Consider the following 20,359-nt stretch of genomic DNA (forward strand, 5'->3'; position numbering starts at 1 on the left):
GACTATTTGATATTTACAAAAAACTGCACGGTGTTTGTGAGCATACATACACACACGGAGAGGGGAGGAGACAGAGATGGTGTATTTGACTACTTGTGGGAATAATGCTCCCACCCAGAGCCATAGATTATGTAACCAAGACCCTGGTACCAGACATGAGAAACCACCCTTTGGATCGCCGATGAAGGGAGTCCCCTAAACAACAAAGACTATAGATGTTGCCTTTGGTGGCTTCCCAGATGTTGACGCTAAGACCATGGTGATGAAGACACTATGTACTTCAGACAGGACAGTAAAGCTGTGTCTCCCACAAGCCTCCTCCCTGAGGACAAGCTCTCATCATCCTGGGAAAGCACTACACTTAGGCAGGCAGACAGAACAAGGAAGGCAATCAGTAGACCCACCCAGCGGTCACGCCTACGACCCACCCACGACAATGACCAGAACGGGATTTAGATAGCCTAAAGATACAAGAGTGTCCCTTCTGGTTTAGACAGTGATTAATGTTAGGATTCTGTCTAAGCTCCACCCCACAGTTACCTGGCAAAAGTCAGGTATGCCCCTCCTCACAGTTACCAGGCAACAGTCAGGTAGGCCCCTCCCCACAGTTACCTGGCAACAGTCAGGTAGGCCTGGCCCACTATAAAAGGGAAAGCGTGGCCCCTCCTCTCTCTCTTGCCTCTTACTCTCTTCTCTCTCTCTCTCTCTCTCTCTCTCTCTCTCTCTCTCTCTCTCTCTCTCTTTCTCTCTCTCTCTCCTCCCCCCCCCCTTGGGCTCTTCCCTTCCTGCTTCCCTTCCCCCTCTCTCCACGGGGTCATGGCCGGCCTCTAGTTCTCTACTCTCTCCTTCTCTCTGCCTTTCTCTACCTCTACTACTCCCTTAACTCCCCTCCCCATGCCCTAAATAAACTATTCTATACTACACCAGCATGTGTGTGGTCCCTCAGGGGGAAGGGATGCCTCGGCATGGGCCTGCTGAGGCACCCCCTTCCCCCACATACTCATAGAACATATTCTTACACTATTTTCTCTTTATATGATCACAGCTAATGGCTGTATAATTGGACTTAAGGCATATTTCACAGGAGGGAAATTGAGCCCAGTACTATAAACCTAGCCAAATACCCATGACTAGTAAGGTCATGGACCCTCAAAGATAACCTACTATTGCCACTTACCCAAACTAGTATCAACCCTAGCCTACGTTCTACCTGTTTATCCTTACACCCACAGGTGAGCATAGCTCTCATCCCTCACCATGAAGCAGATGGAGATGATTACAGAAACCCACAACTGGTCACAAGAACAGCTGACTGGGTTACCCAGCCGATCCACCTACAACACAACCTCTGCACTAATACTTCAGGAACATGGAAGGAGGGAGATGGGGCAGAAAGATCAAAAGAGCCAGAACACGGGGATGTCTGCTGCAAGGCTGTGTTTTCTAGATGTGATAAGGAAGAGGTACCTTGGATACCTCGACAATATGGCTGTCCAAACAAGACCTGCTGCCATCCCAGCACGGGTGGGAAAAATCTCTTAGGGCCTGACCCCTAGATAAAGAGCTACAAACAATTATGACCACTGAGAGAGGAAGAGTTAGTCTCCCGGAGTGATGAGCTCCCTAATTGGCTACCCAAAATCAAGTGGTCAACTCTTAAAATGGGTGCATGCAAGAAACCATAGATGGGCTCAACGGGTTGTATTCAGATAGATTGTGTGTGTGTGTGTGTGTGTGTGTGTGTGTGTGTGTATTTATGTAACAATAATAGGGAAAAAGAAATTGGATTTCAGAGGAAGGGGGGCCATGGGACGAAAGGAGAAGATGATGCAACAATTTAATTAAAGTAACATTGTTATAAAGTAAAATAGTAAAAAACAAAAATGTAGATGACCTTGGGTTGTAAGAAAACGGATACAGCCGGAGGTAATCATACAGACTGAACTACTCTCAGAAAGACAGATGTCGTCTATTTCTCTCAGCTGTGCTCTCTAGGTTTTACACCGATGCATAGATAACAGGAAAATAGAATAAAACTAAGGAACAAAGGGGACTGGGTAGGGGAAGGGAGGAGGGGGAAGGGAGGGGAGGGGAGGACTGTATAAAGCGCAATATATTCTTGTTTGGAAATGTCCTTATGCAACAGTTCCACATACAATGAATAAACAGAAAGGGAGGAGAGTGGGTGGCTCAGAGGATACCAGACAACCTGAGTTAAATCCCCAGGATCCACATGGCGGGATGGAAGAAGAGGACCAGCCACTGCACACTGCACACCCACTGTGGTGGCCATGGGTGTGGCACCCTCATATGCACGCATGCAAAATGCATTTTTAAAAAAAGTCACATTTTTCCAAGACGTGCAAATCTCCCACAGGCTTTTGGCTGCTGTAACTCCATACATAGAAAAGTTTAATTTAACCTTGCTAAGTCAATTAACAAGTACATGCGATGGCATATTTAAATATTCTCCCTCCAGGAATAAAACCAGGTGAGCAGCTATATAAACCACAAAATTGAGATTTTATAGTTATTTTGGTGTATGTGAGTTTGTGTGTTTGTGTGTTTGTGTGTGTGTGTGTGTGTGTGTGCCACATTGAGAATGTTGAATTGACAAGACAACTTTTTGAAGATAGTTTTCTCTTTCTGCTTTTATGTGGTTCTGGGAGTCTGACTGAGATGATAGGATTTTATGAATATAGGGGATTTAGTCATTAGGTGACTGACCATGTGACTTTGTGATGCGGGAATTTGATCAGGGAGACTGAGTGACCTAACTAATATTATGTAGACAATAAATGGCAGATGTGGTGTCAAGGATTCATGTCCCTCACAGTCTGTCTACTGCCTCATGCTGCCCTTCAGACTATCCATTCCTTCTGGAGTAAGGAGAATCACACTAGAATCTACCTTACACCTCTTTTCAAGAACTCTGGGTTGCATAAAGAGCTGGGCGTGGCAACTCACACGTGTATTCCCAGGGCTGTGAGACTGAAGCAGGAGAATTACTCTAAGTATAGTTCAGCCAGAACTACACAGTGAGCTGGGTCAGGTTGTGCTACAAAGTGGGACCCTGTTTCAAACTGAATACAAAAAAATAAAGGAGATAAATCAGAAGCTGTGTCATAGAAGCTAGGACTTTCAGGCTTTACATGGTGGTAGTTGATTTTCCAGCCATGTTGAAACTCAAACGACGATGCCTTAGCCTCGTTGCAATATCATTGTACAACGGTACAGGTCATGACAATCTGCTACAAGACTTTCTGCTCTTCTGTACTAAGGATTTTCACAGCAGTTTTACTTCCACCAGGTCACTACAACCTCAGGAAAATGACACCCTACATTCAAAGTCAAGCTGGAATAATATTGGGGTTTTTTTGTTTGTTTATTTTTGGTTTTGTTTGTTGTTTTGTTTATTTGTTTTCGTATTGTGGTGGTTGTTGTTGTTTTTGACTCCTCTGCCTTGGTCTCTAGATTTTTTTTTCTTTTTTTAAGACAGGATCTTGCGTAGCCTAGGCTGGCCTTAAACTCACGATGTACCTGAGGCTGGACTTGAACTCCTGATCTTATCCCCACCTCAGGGGCTGGGATTACAGGCATGCACTACAACACCTGGCCATGGTGGCATGGTTTCATTATATGGCAGGGTAGTCTAAGTTCCTGGTCACCAGGGATTGTAGTGTAGGATCCATATTGTCTGCAACAACACAAGCAGCGTTCTGGAAATAGTAACGGACACTGACCGACTGTCACCTTGACTAAGTCAGCTCAAGTGAAAGTTGAGCTCTGACTGAGCAGCAGCAGCAGCAGCACTCCAGGGGCTCAGGCTGCAGGAGAACGCTGTGTAAAAGAACCGGCCATTCAGTTTCCTGACTGTGGCCAGGACGCCCCCACCATGCTGGGCTGTACTGTGGGCTAAAATAACTCTCCTAAGCTTACTTGTCTGATATTTGGTCACAGCAAGTGACACGAGTAGTGAATACCAACTGGAAGGCTGACACAGTGTTTGGAGAAGTCCGTGGGTGTGAGCACAGGAAACCTAACACGCAAGTTCACATATCAGCTCCACCAGCATTACCCACGTGACCCCCGCCAAGCTGCCGTGTCTCGTTTTCCTTGTTTGTAAAACAATTTTAATAGCAGCGCCTTCATAGTCACTGGAGAAAAGTAAGTGATGTCATCTGTTATCTCGGCTCATAATAGCTGTTCAAAAGAATTAACTGTGACGAGATGATGTTGTGTTATTAGCTGTTGCTATTCAGTTCCTGCCACACTCACTGGGATTCCTCCTGGCCCATCCTAAGTTACTTGAAAATCCAAGATTTCAGTTAACTCTCTAACTCTCTCTCTCTCTCTCTCTCTCTCTCTCTCTCTCTCTCTCTCTCTCTCTCTCTCGCTTTCTCTCTCACTCTCTCCTCTCTCTCCTCTCTCTCCCTCTCTCTTCCTCTCTCCACTCTCTCTCTCTTTCTCTTTCTCTCTTGATAAATATATCATAAGTACATAAATAGTTAGTCATCCAAATCCCATTAACTCTAGGTAATTTTATTTAATAATCATATTTCGAGTTGGACAAATAAATAAATGCCAATGCAATTTTTACTAAATCCTGTTTTCTTAATGGTTAGTTGGAACACACCACTCACATGCAGGCCCCAAGACTATTGAATAACAGATAAAATAAATAATGACCTTAACGCAAACCACATTCTGATTCCCACTTTTCTGGATAAAATAAGTCCATATAAGAATTGTCAGAGCCAGAAAGTAACATGCTTATTAACTGTGGGTTCCCCAGCTGGATACAGAGAGCTCAGAGACCGCGTGGGTTTCACATTCTCAGCTAAGCTAACGGTTCCGTGGAGCCCAGTTCTTAAAACCACTTAGGAATTTCAAGATTTGCCCTAAAAAAATATATCGTATTTCCATGACTTTGCCTGAGCTGAAGTTGAGAAAGCTCACTGAATGGAAACCACCCCGGGGGACAGGAAACGGTCATTGTTTTCAGAGAAAGGCAAGATGTGCCTGTGTACCGGAAATCAAGCTGGTCTTCGGAGATTGATCCCAACCTCCTCCACACAAACCTGTGTGTGCTGTGCAGAAGGATCCACATTTTACCTCCCCCTTGGGAGCTGGGGGGAATAAGAATCAGGGCACTAGTCGTCTGAGGTAAACGCCATCCTATTCAGAATGGATTCAGAATGGCCACATGAATGCAGTGGAGAAGCATTGTATCTCTTTTTCACATTTCATTCCATTTTTAAAGCATTCAGGGATTTACAGGAATTCTAGATTCAGACTAGGGAATCTGTGAGCCTCTGGGGAGGCCTGTCAAGACTGCCTCACATGTGGAGTTTCCTACGCAGAGGGATTTCCGTTACCAAGATCTGCTGGCGAATAAAGTAATCACACCACTGGCTGCACTGATTTTTTTTTAATTCTTGTGAGTAAAATACTATCATGAAGCAAGGCTCTGGACAAAAAGGGGCCCTAGATGTGGTCCCGGCTGTACCACCTACCTCTGAATAGAGATTGGTAAGGCCAACCGACAGTCCTAAACCTGCTCAGCAATTCTAAAAGACTAATGTCTGGACAGTGGCTTAGATGTGTGTGTGTGTGTGTGTGTGTGTGTGTGTGTTTTGGTTCCACTGTAAAGCAAAAAAGATCATAATAAGGTCTTACTTAGCAAACAGTTTTATTCAAAAATCCATCTGCAAGATAATGCCATTAACCTGAGTAATATTCCAAATGTCTTGCTAATATATACATGTATATGTGTATGTGTATATATAATGATGTATATATATATGTGTGTGTGTATATATGCATATATGTAATGATGTATACATATGTGCATGTGTATATGTAATGATATATATGTATGTGTATATGTAATGATGTATATGTGTAAGTGTATATATAATGATGTATATATATATATGTGTATATGTGCATATATGTAATGATGTATACATATGTGCATGTGTATATGTAATGATATATATGTATGTGTATATGTAATGATGTATATGTATGTATATATGCATATGTAATGATGTATATGTATGTGTATATGTAATGGTGTATGTGTATGTGTTTGTGTATGTGTATATGTAATGATGTATATGTATGTGTATGTGTATATGTAATGATGTATATGTATGTGTATATGTATATGTAATGATGTATATGTATGTGTATGTATATATGTAATGGTGTATATATATGTATATGTGTATATGTAATGGTATATATGTATGTGTATATGTATGTGTATATGTAATGATGTATGTGTATGTGTACGTGTATGTGTATATGTAATGATGTATATGTATGTGTATATGTATATGTAAAGATATATATGTATGTGTCTATGTAATGATATATATGTATGTGTATGTGTATGTATATATTGCCAATGTCTTGCTTCCATTCTCAAACCTGGTGGGTTGGGGAGACGCAGTGGAGAATTGCTAGATAGTGTTCCTGCTTCGTTGCCAGAACCTTTTCTGAGCGTAATTCTCTCTGAATGAAATCTCAAAGGATTGAGCCTGTGCTAAAGTTTCTAGCATGAGAACTGCACCAAGGTAATAATGCAATTAATCTGAGTAATACGTCAAATGTCTCACTAATATATACGTGTGTGTGTGTGTGTGTGTGTGTATTGCCAGTTTAGAATGGTATGATCTCAAAAATTAGCCTCAGAGGTTTGGGAATTTACTCAAATTAAAAGTATAAAGACGTGTCAGTATAAGAAGAACTGGGCAGTGCTTTTTTTTTTTAATTTATTGATATATTTATTTACATTTCAAATGATTTCCCCTTTTCTGGATGGGCAGTGCTTTTTTTAATATTTTCTAATATTGTTATAACAGCATTCTGAAAGGCTGCACTGCAGCCTTTCTGTGTTCACTTCCTAGACTCTGCAGCAAAAGTCTGTGATTATTATTTAAGGATCACGGTGATTCCCTTCACGGCATGGGGGAATAAAGAAAAGCAAAAGCAGGGCTGTTATCCTGTGTTTATAACAAGTCTGTTGCCATAGTAACGCCTGTGATGTCACAAATGCTACACACAGGGCCAGAAGCTGTCTCTGAGGGGGGAGGGGCAGCCTAGCTGTGGAAAATGGACACAAGCATGTGAGGCCAAAGCGGGGTCAATGCCGAGGTAATCATGGAAACGCAGGGAGCTCCCTTCTCCAGAGAAAAGAGGGGGTGGGGCAGCACCAGAAAAGCGGCTCCCTGGGCGCACAAGTGAGCTCACCCTTGCTTCTTGTCCGCAGCTGTGCAAAGGGAGTGGAAATCCGAGCGAATGTGGAGCCTCTGCGCTCCCAGGCAGGGGCATTCCACTGGGCTCACTGGCTGCCAGGATGTGGACGGGACCCAGAGTCTGCCCTAGCTCCTGAAAGTGCCGGGAACCAGAGCCTGCCCAGTCAGAGCCTCTAAGGCCCGAAGAGATGTGCGTGCCTCAGACAGCAGCCCCCAGAGCCTGGCGAGGACTACACTGCCAAAGCCATCAGATTCAGAGACCCACAGATTCTCACGGATAGGGAGGTAATCGAGTCTTCCCCACAGTCAGCGGCTTCCCTATCTCCTGGCACTGGGGAATCTGGGAGTAACGGCAAGTTAACAAGCATTACTATTCTGATACAGCTTGGAATGAAATGGCCATTTTATATGAAAAAGGATGTGGGATTCGGAGTCAGAAGAGCCCTGAGTACTTAGAAGACACATGATTCAACCTGCTTGAACATATTTAATGACATCCAACATGCTATTGCTCCGAGTTACCCTAAAACTGAATTAAATAAAAGAATGTGATTAAAGACCAACGAGATGGCGGCCTGAGTGTGAGCCCCAGAGTTCACTCGGGAGGAGGAAGAAAATGAGCTTCACAAAGATAGCTTCCTATCCATTATCACTGCACATGCGCTCTCTCTCTCTCTCTCTCTCTCTCTCTCTCTCTCTCTCTCTCACACACACACACACACACACACACACATACCATACACATACCCTACACTCATACATATACACCACATACGCATACAGATACCATACACACATAGACAACATACACACACACATACACACACCATACACCCCCCCACACACATATACACCCCATATACACACACCACACACACACCACACACATATACACACACCATACATATACCATATATACATACATACATACCACACACATATACACACACTATACACATACCATATCACACACCCAACACACATACACACACACCACACACACATACACACACCATACACACATAGATACACACCACACACATACACATACCATACAAACATATATAGACAATATACACGCACACCCCCCACACATACATATACACACACCACATGCACATACTTACATACCACATATACATACCATATACACATACATACATACACACACACCACACACATATACACATACCACACACACACATACAAACACACTGCACATACCATATACACATACATGTACATACACACACCACACACATGTATATACACACCATACATATGACTCATACATATACATACACAACCCACACACATATATATACATATATACATATACCACACACACATACATGCATACACACCACACACAGACACCACAAACACACACACACTGACAATGAACATGGCGACACACCCCTTTATTCCCAGCACTCGAAAGTATAGGCAGGTGGATCTCTGCGAGTTCCAGGCCATCCTAGGGCTAGCCAGAGCTACACAGTGAAAGCCAATCTCATAACAAAACAAAACCACAATAGTTAATAGCAATACATATGTTTTAAGAAAAGAATGAAAATGAATTTCAGAAACTAAAAAGGACTCAGTGCAGATAATTTAATCATAATAATACCAAGGTATCACATTTCGACACAGCCAAGCTTGCAATAAGCAGGAATTTGAATGCTAATGAACAAGGCAATTCAAAATATACATATATCTCTCGGTATCTCTATCCAAGAGGTGAACATCTGCCTAATACAATCAACTCTACATTATTTAGGGCTGATTAGGAGAGGGTTAGTAGTTTCTTAATCATAGCACTCAGGAGCCAGAGGCAGGGAAGAGATCTATGAACTTGAGTCCAGTCTGATCTATGATCTATGTAGTAACTTCCAGGGTTACATTAAGAGCCTAGCTCAATAAATAACAACAACAACAACAATAATAATAATGTTTAAACCACAACTTTTAGGGGCTGGAGGTATGGCTCAGAAGCTAAGAGCACTTAGTGCTCTTGCAGAAGACCTAGGTTCAATTCTCAGCACCGCATCAAGGGCTACACTGCCTGTAGCTCTAGCTCCAGGAGATCTGATATACTCTTCCGGATTCCTTGTCTGAATACACATTCTTCTACACAGGCACGCTCATAATCAAAAACTAAAAATAATTTTTAATATTCTCATCTTAGGGAAAGCACTGAGGACATGGTTCAGGGGATGAGGAGCCTGGCGTACAAGTCCAGATCCTCAGTATAAAAGGTACCTGCCTATTGGCAAGCACCTGTAACCTCGGGGCTGGGCATGGGGAAGTGGAGAAAAGGCAGCTGGATGCCCAGAGCTTGCTGGCCCAGTCAGTCTAGCCAATCAGTGATTACCAGGCTCAGTGAGAGACCACTGTCTCAGAAAGAAAAAGAAAAAAAGATGTAGAACAATTGAAGAAGACACCAAATAGAAACCTTAGGCCTTTCTCTGCATGTGGATACACACACACATACACACACACAGGTGCACATACACACATAAGAACATATGCACACATATACACACAAATACATTCGTGCACATACACAGACGCACCCATGAACACGAGTGTGAGTGTGCAAACACACATATGCATCACACGCTGGTGAACATACACACACAGAAACGTGCACACACACCCACATAAACTCATACGCACACACACAGAAACGTGCACATACACACATAAACTCATACGCATACACACACAGACATGCACATGCACACAAGTGTGCGTGTATGAACACACCACACACACACACACACACCACACCACACCAAAATTTAAAGGAAAAAATCCATTCAACAAATACTAGAGTAAATCACTTTGTAAGTACAGGAACCCACTGCTCCCCAGCCTTGTCACCGCTTCCAGGATTATACAGGACACCAGCCACATCCACAACCTGACTGAAGTCCTGCTCACCTGGCTGCTGCCGTAACAAGTGATCTTACCCCACCTACCACAGGATTCAGCAAACTCTGGTCCCTGGACAAAGCCCTACCCCTGCGCACCTAATTTAATCTCCGTTGTTTGGTAAATAGTGTTTTATTAGGACACAGCCACACTCATTGGTGCATGCACCAACTAAGAATGCGTTCCTGTTACAGCAGCAATGCGCTAGGTAGCTGTGAGAAACACTATGGCTCACGAAGTCTACAGTACCACCCATCTCTTCACAGGAAAGGTTTACTAACCCGGCCCTAGTTATGAACTCAAGGGCTGTCTCTCTGGCTGGGGAGACTTAAAAGGCAGAGAACATTCTTGGATCCCATCACATGGAGACCAGGCAGGGCCAAGGGTTAGAGCATACACAGAAAAAGTAAAGATGTCCTTCCCTACACTCTGTTTTCCACAGATGAGTTCCTTGGAGTTCCACAGCAGACAGCTTAAAACCACTGGTGTTTGGTTACTCTGGCTTCTAATTCCTCAGCGTTCTTCCAGCTCAGACTTCCAAAGCTCAGTTTTTGGCCTCCATCCTTTTGCATATTTATTTCCTGATCTGGTGTGGAGTTAGAGTTAAATAGGAGCTGTGTGTTTGGATTCTACGTGGCTGGCTCCACAGGAAACTCCAGGGCATGTTCTCTGGTCTCCCTAGCACCAACCTCAACTATGCTAACGCCTCAAACTTTTCTCTGCTCAGATAAAGTTAGCGAGTGATGTATTTGCATTGGGGTGCACACCTTTCTATGCACTAATTATGTTCACAAAGACTCTAGTGCAGAATTAGGAAAAGGGAGTGAGGGGGGTGCGGGAGTGCAGTGGTAAAGGTGTGGTGTATGCTAAACTGTCCAGGCACTAAGTGTACATTTTCTCATTCCTGCAACTACCCCATGAGGGAGGTCTATAAGCCCATTGGGTCCAGGTTAGTTGATTCTCTTGGTCTCTTAATGGAGTTCCCATCCACTCCAGGTTCCTCGATTTTTGGGATCTCCCAGAAACTGAACCACCAACCAAAGAACATACATGGATGGACCTAAGGTCCCCCCACCTCCACTCCCACCCCCACGCCACCCCACACATACATATCAGAAGTGCAGCTTTGTCTTCATGCGGATCTCCCAACAACTGGAGCGGGGCTTACCCTGACTCTGTTGCCTGCCTGTGAATCCTGTTCCTCTAACAGGGCTGCCTTGTCTAGCTTCAGGGGGAGAGGATGTGCCAAGTTTTGGAGTGGCTTGAGGTGCCAGTGTGGGCCGGTACCCAGGGGAGACCTCTCCCTTCTCAGAGGAGCAGGGGAGGGGGCAAGGGAAGGGGCTGTGTGATGGGGGACTGGGAGGAGGGGGCTGTGATTGGGTTGTAAAGTGAATAAACAAATTAATGGAAAGAAAGAAAGAAAGAAAGAAAGAAAGAAAGAAAGAAAGAAAGAAAGAAAGAAAGAAAGAAAGAAAGGAAGGAAGGAAGGAAGGAAGGAAGGAAGGAAGGAAGGAAGGAAGGAAGGAAGGAAGGAAGGAAGGAAGGAAGGAAGGAAGGAAGGAAGGAAGGAGGGAAGGAACTGAGCTGACAGAACTCCCCTTTCAGAGATCTGGAGAGTGAACAGGCCAGAGTTAAAAACTGGCTTCCGAATCTGAATTCTGTGTGTTCCGGCCTCTTAATCAAACTCACTCAATACACTCATCAGAGTCCTCAGCTAAGCTGCAGAACCAGTTGGGAACTCTACAGTTACAAAATCACCTACCCTTTTCTCACCAACTGGTTTATGCAAAATATGTCTTTGGGAGATAAACAGGGGTCCCCTCTGTTTCATCAAACAGTCAAAGGAAAATTGGATCACAAATAAGGGAGATATTATATGATACACCAATTATATTAGTGATTAGTACTAACAATGATTTTAATGACAATGAGTTTTAATTTAGTAATCTATCAAATGGCCTCCGTATAATAGGTCAGTTTTATTTGTTAAACTATAAGAGGCCAATAAGAGAATGTGGCCAAAACCATGAAGGAGGAGCTTAGGATGATGTATAATATTCATGTGTAACACAAACTTAAGTAAGGCATTTGTACTTGAACATGCTCTCATTGTTCCAGAAACTCAAACGTCTGTCCTCTCAAATATAAACACAGCATCAGTGTTAGTATAAATATTGCTGTTATAACACAGTGCCTGTCAATGTTCAATTCCATACACATAAAAATAATAATAAAAAGAGAGCGTTCTAGCTTATTCCCCACATTTCGCAGCAAGCCAGAGTTTTATTGACAGGCTCTCTTCGCCCGAGCGACGCTCGTAAGCTACAGTGAACACCCTCATGCTCTGCTCCCTGCCACTAAGGTCTAATGCACGGTCGTCTCATTTTCTGGAAATATAAAGCAACCAGTTAGTTATATTTTCATGCAACTCAGATTTCTCTCACGTTAGGTGCTCGGAAACAGCTTTGCAGGAATTGGGAAGACTTGTGTAGAGACGATGCATGTTCCTTGAACAGATTTAGGGCAGGCATGCTCAGGAACATATCTGTCATATGTCCTTTGCAGAATGATCCCTTTCCTCAGAAATCACTGGAAAGACCTGGGCCTCCTTACACATATCCTGTTTGATCAGACATCCTTTTTTGGTGACCATTCATTGTATTTATTTATTCTTAAAAAAAGATACAAAGTAGGTGACTTTCAGAAAAGGAAACTATCTTTTTCCCCCGAGTCTGGTGGTAGAAAAGCTTTGGAGTCAGTGGCATGCTACAGCCCAAGCAGAAGTGGATATGGTTATTTTTCAGATAACACCAATAACACTCTGAGCAATACGTGCGGTGTGCTAACACTTACCTGTAACATCCCTCAAACATGTCTAGGTTGAGCCTTTACTGATTTATCTTAAGACAGTGGCAGCTGGGACAGACCATTATGGATGGCAGTCCCAGACATGCTTACCTGCTGACGGCTTTATGAAAGGCGGTGGGATTAAAGGTACAATAATTGGCACATTGCCATGGTCCTTTGACCCTGCAGGTGAGTCACTGAGTCCGTTCCCAGTGGCAAGGCCTGAGTAGCCTGTGCTTATATTGTAAGATGAAATAACACTGTCCTCCGGTAATTTTGGTTTTGGCAAAGAATTTTCTGTAAGAGAAAAAAAAAAAGCACCCAATATAACCAAGAACTTATCCACTGCACTTAAGTCTTCCCTTATTTCAAGTACATTGGTTATGTAACAGAACAAAATCTTCCTTTCAAGTCTTTCAACAATTTCCCAGAACTCCACAGTCCTCCCTGAAGCTTTAGAGTTTGGCTACAAACAAGTTCCAGTGGGCTTTTCTTGGTGATATGCTCCACTGCGATAGTTAATACCCCAGGTGAACCATGGGCACCGTATTTCAGCACCGTAAAATCTCATAGAAAATTAGCGTTTTCTGTGTACAAAGTGATATAAAGCAAGCATCACATTCTGGCTATAGGAGAAAGCCCAAAATGCCCAGAATGGTAACTTTGTCCACTGTGTTCTAAATCTAAGCCATAGTATAATCAAATAAACCAATGATTAAAAAAGCTGTTGTTGCACTAGGTACTGGCAATATTAATATTAATATTTGTTAATGAATGGTAATAATATTAATATTGTTAAAAATGAACAAAAGTGGAAATCAAATTTACAACATAGTTCATTTTATTTTCTTGTATCATATATGCACATGTGTGCAGGAGTGAGTGTGCACATGCGCACACACACACACACACACACACACACACAGAATCTCAAACGTGAGAAAAGCACGGAACTCTTTCCATGTTCCCCAGAGGCAAAGCGGATCACCCAGGCGAAGTATTACTGAAGCTATTAGTTCATACACTATAAGCTCAGGACTTGCATTTTTCATTTACAGTGAAATTGATGATACTATCTTCATAGTGTGATATGTACAATTTCATAGCAAGCTTAACATAAAATTTGTCATGTACGTTCAATTCCACATGCCTGCAGGACGGCTCATTTACATTTCGTTGCCTGGCACGTAAGAAGCAAAAGCTCTCTCTTAAAGATTGGGAATGAAATGTCTGAACATGTACTGTGTCGATAGATTCGGATACACACAAGCATGGAACCAGCAGGCAGTGATAAGGAACAGTTAGTTGTACCCACATTTTACTAAAACTCCTTCACGTAGCCCTCCTCTTGTGTCTTATAAGCAGAGCTCATTCCAAATTTAGGTCGCACAGGCTCTCCGCTCAGGTACCAGGCACTGCTGTCCAGCAGGGCTCTGCTCTGCTCTTGCCCTACAATCTCCGCTCTCTGGATGGACTTTGATCGTCTACAATTTAGTCTGCTCTTCTTCCCCTCCGTGAGAACACGGAGCAGACAAAGACGGAAAGCCTGACACAATGAAAGCAAGACTTCCTCTTAGGACCCATCCAAACCTAAGGAAGGAGAGTCCCCAAGAGAACCACAGACCCCCCTCCTGCTCTCCGAACATACAGGCCCAACACTGCAGTGCCTGGGAGGCCCAGCCCTGATGGCATCAAACAGACAAAGAGCTCAACTTCAGCAGACACCGTTTCCCTGAACTTGTAGCAGGACCACAGTTACGGTCCTCAGCCCTGGCCTGGTTTTCCCATTGCTGGAAGGAGACAGAGTGGTGTCTATTTTTGTTTTCTGATGAGCTCTGGTGTTCTGTGGAACTCTGCTTACAGGAAAGCACAACTGGGGTACATTTAAAGAAGCCGTCTGAGGCCCTTCCACTCCCCTTTCACCCAAGCAATTTCTGCACAACACCAGGGGTATATGTATATAAAGTCACATCAGACACCTGCTGATGGCACACCATAAACAAGTGACCTAAGACACCAACTCTGTTATAATTATGCATGTCGGTTTGCCCCCTTATTAAAGAGGAAGGCAAGTTTGTATGTCATCGACATGGATGTACTTATAAAATTACAAAGAGGGAAGTAGGTCTCCGTTGAATATCTGATAGTGTGTGATGTAGAATATCTTCAATATTCTTCAACGTTGATTTATATTTCGACTTATAGCTAGTCCTGAGAATGCCACTATGCAGAATACACTGCAGAATGCCACTATACATACTACCAAATGGCAGGGGGTACATTTAAAGTTATTGCATAAATTATTGGAAATTGTCCTAATCCTAATCCAAAATTACATCTACTGATTTTTTTTTTCAAAAAATACAGTTCAAGTCAGATGACATTTTTAAAAAGTCAAATAGTCTACTTGCATATTGAGGAATGACATTAGAAAATATTAAGTCTTTGCTTTCCATAATTAAGCAATTACACTTCTGTAAGAGCAGAGAAATCTGTGTGTATAGTAAGAACACTGCCACTTATACAACAGTCCCAAATAGAAGCTTAGCTGTTTCAGGAGGCAGCTGTGAGCCCTGTGCAGTGCCCACACCGGCCGCTCACACTGCATCTTCAGATCCAAGACTGCAGTGACGTTGCATCGCATGCACACACTGCCTCCGATGCATTACAGGTTGATCTGCAATTAATCTGGGGGCCACTGTATCTTCCCAAACTGTTTACTGTTGCCAAAGTTTGGACAACTCCCTCCTTGGTGACTCAGTATCATATGGGGTCACCACCTACACCATGGGGAGCTGGGGCTTCCATGAGTTGTGTGCATAACACAAGGAGACCCACAACAGTTGAGCTAGGTCCGGCAGGTGGAGAATCCCCATTGCTCTCTGCACGAGCAAACGTCTTTACCTTTGAGAACAGAAATGTGTTGCCGGCTTTCTCCATCAGTAGTGTAGCTTCTGAATTCAATATCCTCACCGTCTTTTAATTCAACTTTGTCGTAGCCATACCAGCCAAGGAGTTCATTCATGGTGTTCTCTGCAAAGTTCTGAAAGAGAAGCATCAGCCGCTACTTAGTCCTGTGATCAATAACTATTTGAAAAGAACGCACACGTTAAATTCAGTTAGCCGTATCCCATTTCATGCCGGTCCTATGTCCCCTAGAGGACTGCTTGCTTTTCAATCATGTTCAAGAGTTGTGATGCATTTAAATCACAGACTGACTCTTCCAATTGTGATAGGCCTTCAGACATTTGCAATTTAAGGACAATAAAAAAGCACTTGTTGGTTTCATCTACAGATAGAAGTCTTGTTTTAGTATATTCTTCTGCAAAGTTTAAGTCTGAACTAGTACAAAAATATTGAAAGGAAGCATGCAAAAAAACTAAGAAAGGATTTTAAAAATAAAAGAACTTTCTGCAGTTCTAATTAATTTAAGTTAGAATTACTTTCTGATGCAGTGTTGTTACTTAAGGTGCTTCTTACTGCCAATAAAACAGAGTTGTAACAAAAGAGATCTCAATTGTCGACCAGTATCGTACCAAAAAATGAGTAGACTTCAAGGGTCCCTATTGACTATTTTTCCCTTTGCTAAGGTATATTTGTTAGCTTGGTGGATATTTTGTTCTATAAATTTTATTAGTGACAGATTCATTCTGTTGTAAAAAATACCAACAAAGCTGAAGGTTACTACTCAGCTGGATTTAAGATGAAAAGTGCTTTATGAACTATAAACTAATATGTGAATGTAAGGTGTTGTTACTGTTTCTGGAGATATCAAAGTTTGGAAATAGCAGTTGTAGTTGACAGATTAAATACGCATGCCAAGTAACTGCGTCTATCAATTTATCCATTCTAAATCCAGAAACAAAAAGGTAAAGTCTATTTGTGCTACTGGCCTTTCTGCTTTAGACAGCTATCAAGCAGGGTACCATGAGCCTTCTGAAGCAGGAATACCATGTGTCCTTACTTCTTTGTAGCTCAGAGGATCTCATATTCTTCCTTGAAGGTGTCATTTCTGAATCCCACTGGGGTATATCATTTATACACCTAAATGAAACTCCAAGGCTAAACCCAAGTGGGGTACCCTCACCATGTGTCCTGTGTTTCCTTAAATTCTGTGACTTCAGAGCTCAGAAGGGTTTCATAAGAAATAGTACAGGGCCACAGAAAGAAACCTGGCATCTCAAGCCACCCACAGGATGCCACCTTTTTTTTTCTTTAGTATCCACTTAAGCTCTAAGATCCATCTGGGTCGATTTCTGATGGCTCAATACACTAGTAATTTAAAAAAGAAAAATTAGCCAGATTGATTTAGTGCTACCATCCATGTGGCTAACAGCCAGCCCTATCAACCTTTAGTGAGGCGTTTATTCTTTCTGATGGCTGCCGTGTCCACATTAAATAGACATTCGTCCATGAATGCCTGGTGATGGTATGCTTGCTTTGAACAATAAGCAAAGAGACCTTGGGGACAGACACCATGGAGGAGTGGGCTAAATGCTACTCCATTTCATCAAAGGAGATTCCGTTAATGAGATGCCACTGTCCCCTAACACCCAGTCCTTTCACTAACCCAGTAGTGACAGTGTCTCATCACACAAATGTGATTTTTGTGTCAAAATCCATTCCCAACAATATTTAAAGCCATCCTATTGGTCTGCTTGCTGCTTGCCCAATCTCTAAGAGAACCGTGCCAACAAGACAGATGATCTTCTACATAGTGACTCCCGGCAACTGCATCTGGTTTTGTGCGTCCTTCCTGGTCCAGGCTAGGAGGCTCGCGGTACCCTACTTGATAAATGCATCTTCTCCCACCGAGTCTAAGCTCTGTAGGCACATAAAGGCCACAAGTGCATAATTCATGTGTCAACCTCCCAGCAGAGGACATAAATTTGTTTGTCTTAGTCCAGCTGCAAATCCATTCACCCCTTCAGAACCAATCTGAGAGATAGATGCAGAATTTCTAGACATCAGATAAAAGCCAAAAACCTCAACTGGATTATTAACAATAAAACCATATTTGGGCATTTTAACAAAAAACCAAAAAACTTGTTTTGTTCGCGTTCTCTGATGGAAACTCATTGTGGAGGAGTCGGTGTGAATGTGATCGGTTCCATGATTTTCAAGTTACTATCAATGTCAGGGAAATAACTGTAAAATGTTCCTTTTCTTGTCACTGAAAATGAAAATAAATGCCATGTTGTTCTGATATATTGACAGCGGGGACAGAAACAGGCATATAGAAGATCAAGTGATAAGCCTCACACCGTTTGAAAAAGGAGGGATACAAGCGGAAAGGAAAAATTGAATATATACAGTCATAAGAAATAGACTGTAGGGGCTAGAAAGATGGCCCAGCAGTTAGCGCTGACTGCTTTTCCAGAGGACCTTGGTTCAATTCCCAGCACCCACAAGGTGGCTCACAACTGTCTACAACTCCGAATCTAGGAGATCTGATGCCCTCTTCTGACCCCTGTGGGTACTGTACACATATGAGAGAAACACACTTGCAGACATCCATATATATGCCCCAAAATAAATAACAAAACTAAAACCAAAAAGAGATAGACTACAACCTCAGCCACACCCATGGCTTGTAAGAAGTCAAATATCCTCAGGGAATAAACCATTTAATAGCCTAAGTTTCTATACAGAGTTTAATATGCTAGATAGCATTATGTTACTAACCCAAAGTAAATGAAACAAACTTCTAACACTGTTGTCTAACATTTCAGATGAGGTAAACTGTGAAATGTTTATGTCCTAGACATGATTCCAAGCTGTTCATGTAAAGATTCCAATAACTATGGTTATTCAGCTTTAAACAAACAAACAAAAAACAAAAACAAAACAGCGTCTACCATGTTGCTGTGACTGGCCTGGACGTCACTATGTAGGCCAGACTAATCCAAAGTCACAGAGATCTGCCCGCCTCTGTCACTGAGAGTGGGAATAAAGACACACCTTGCTCCGCATTTCTAAATTCTTATAATATTCTTCTTTAAAAACCGATTTTCAATGTAAAAGTCCTTTGTTATGAATGTTTCCCATGTCCTTTCTCAGTCCCTGCTTATGTTGTTTGTTTGTTTGTTTGTTTGTGTAAGAGGATGGATAGACAAAGGCGACACGAGTCACAGCTCTGACTGTAATTAACAATGCTCAGCATTAAATGGAGATAGCTGAACTGAGGGTGGGGGTGTAAAATCTGCGTCTGCCCCAAACCTTCAAGCAGCATTTCTCTTTATTTCCTGAAGGCCTAAGGCACGAAACGTTTAAAAGTTCCTCAAGGGCTGGAGAAATGGCTCTGCAGTTAACAGTCCTGATTGCTCCTCCAAAGGACTCAACTTGGAATCCCAGCATCTACATAGCAACTAGCAACCATCTGTAAGTCCATTCCCTGGAAATCAGCTGCCCTCTTCTGGCCTCCAACAGCACCAGACACACGTGTGGTGCATAGGCATAGATGTATGCAAAACCCCCACACTCATAAAAGATCTGCAAAAGTTTCTCCTGGCTTTAGAATTATATTAAACAACAGAGCTTCTACTTATGTGTAAAAAACACGCAGTTTTTAAGAAAAAAAAATCTCAGAATGATGGTACTCACACAACATAAATTTTACTGAGCAGTCATTATTTCAAATACTTTATCATTGTTCTCACAAACCATCAAAATGTGCCAAAAGATTGCAATATTTTGGCATCTGAATTATGTTTTGCATACTGCTTCTTGCCTTTGGAAGTGACACAAAAATCCTCTCATACCATGTGGTCCAATTTGGGTTTGGAAAATAGGTCACTAAAATTATAATGATAATTTCTAAGTCTTAGAGCAGTTAGCAGTGTCACCGCATCCTTTACATCTCGTGTTCCTTTCAATAGCCTTGTGTGTTGGGTGTTTAGTTTCCACAATAAACTTCTGGTGAACTAAAGTGAAATCCTCATTTGACAACAGAAAATGGGAGCATTGCAGATCATGGAACATCAGAACCAAAACAGAGGTCTTTTTCATTCTTCTTTTCTCTAATAGTTTTTGAAAATTTCATACATTAGTATACCAGACCCACACCCCTCCTCCCTGCCCAATTCTTCCAGTTCCCCCACTCCTTCTCAAATGTATTGCCTCTCCTTTATTATTGTTGTATATGTGAGCACAACTACCGGGTTCTTATTGCCATTGTGCATGTATTATGGGTGCTTAGGGATGACCTCCTGGGATGGGATCCTATCAGAGGGTTTATCCATGAAGAGGCAGCTTCTCCTCTCAGCAGACACTAACTGCCCAGAGCATAGTAAAGACTTGGGGGATCTTGT

The 20,359-nt window shown here is 42.5% G+C and overlaps 1 protein-coding gene across 2 annotated transcripts in view; it reads right to left on the minus strand.

The window, feature by feature from the left end:
• Sobp (sine oculis binding protein homolog) overlaps window positions 1–20,359 on the minus strand; it is a 175,602-nt gene that overhangs the window by 146,308 nt on the left and 8,935 nt on the right. For both annotated transcript variants that reach the window (XM_052164204.1, XM_052164202.1), the window contains exons 2-3: window positions 15,954–16,092; window positions 13,161–13,346 (exon numbers count right to left, since the gene is read on the minus strand). In XM_052164204.1, coding sequence (XP_052020164.1) covers window positions 13,161–13,346; window positions 15,954–16,092 — 325 coding nt within the window. The remainder of the gene's footprint in view (window positions 1–13,160; window positions 13,347–15,953; window positions 16,093–20,359) is intronic.

This window comes from Apodemus sylvaticus, chromosome 19 (assembly GCF_947179515.1).
Source record: "Apodemus sylvaticus chromosome 19, mApoSyl1.1, whole genome shotgun sequence".
NCBI lineage: Eukaryota > Metazoa > Chordata > Mammalia > Rodentia > Muridae > Apodemus > Apodemus sylvaticus.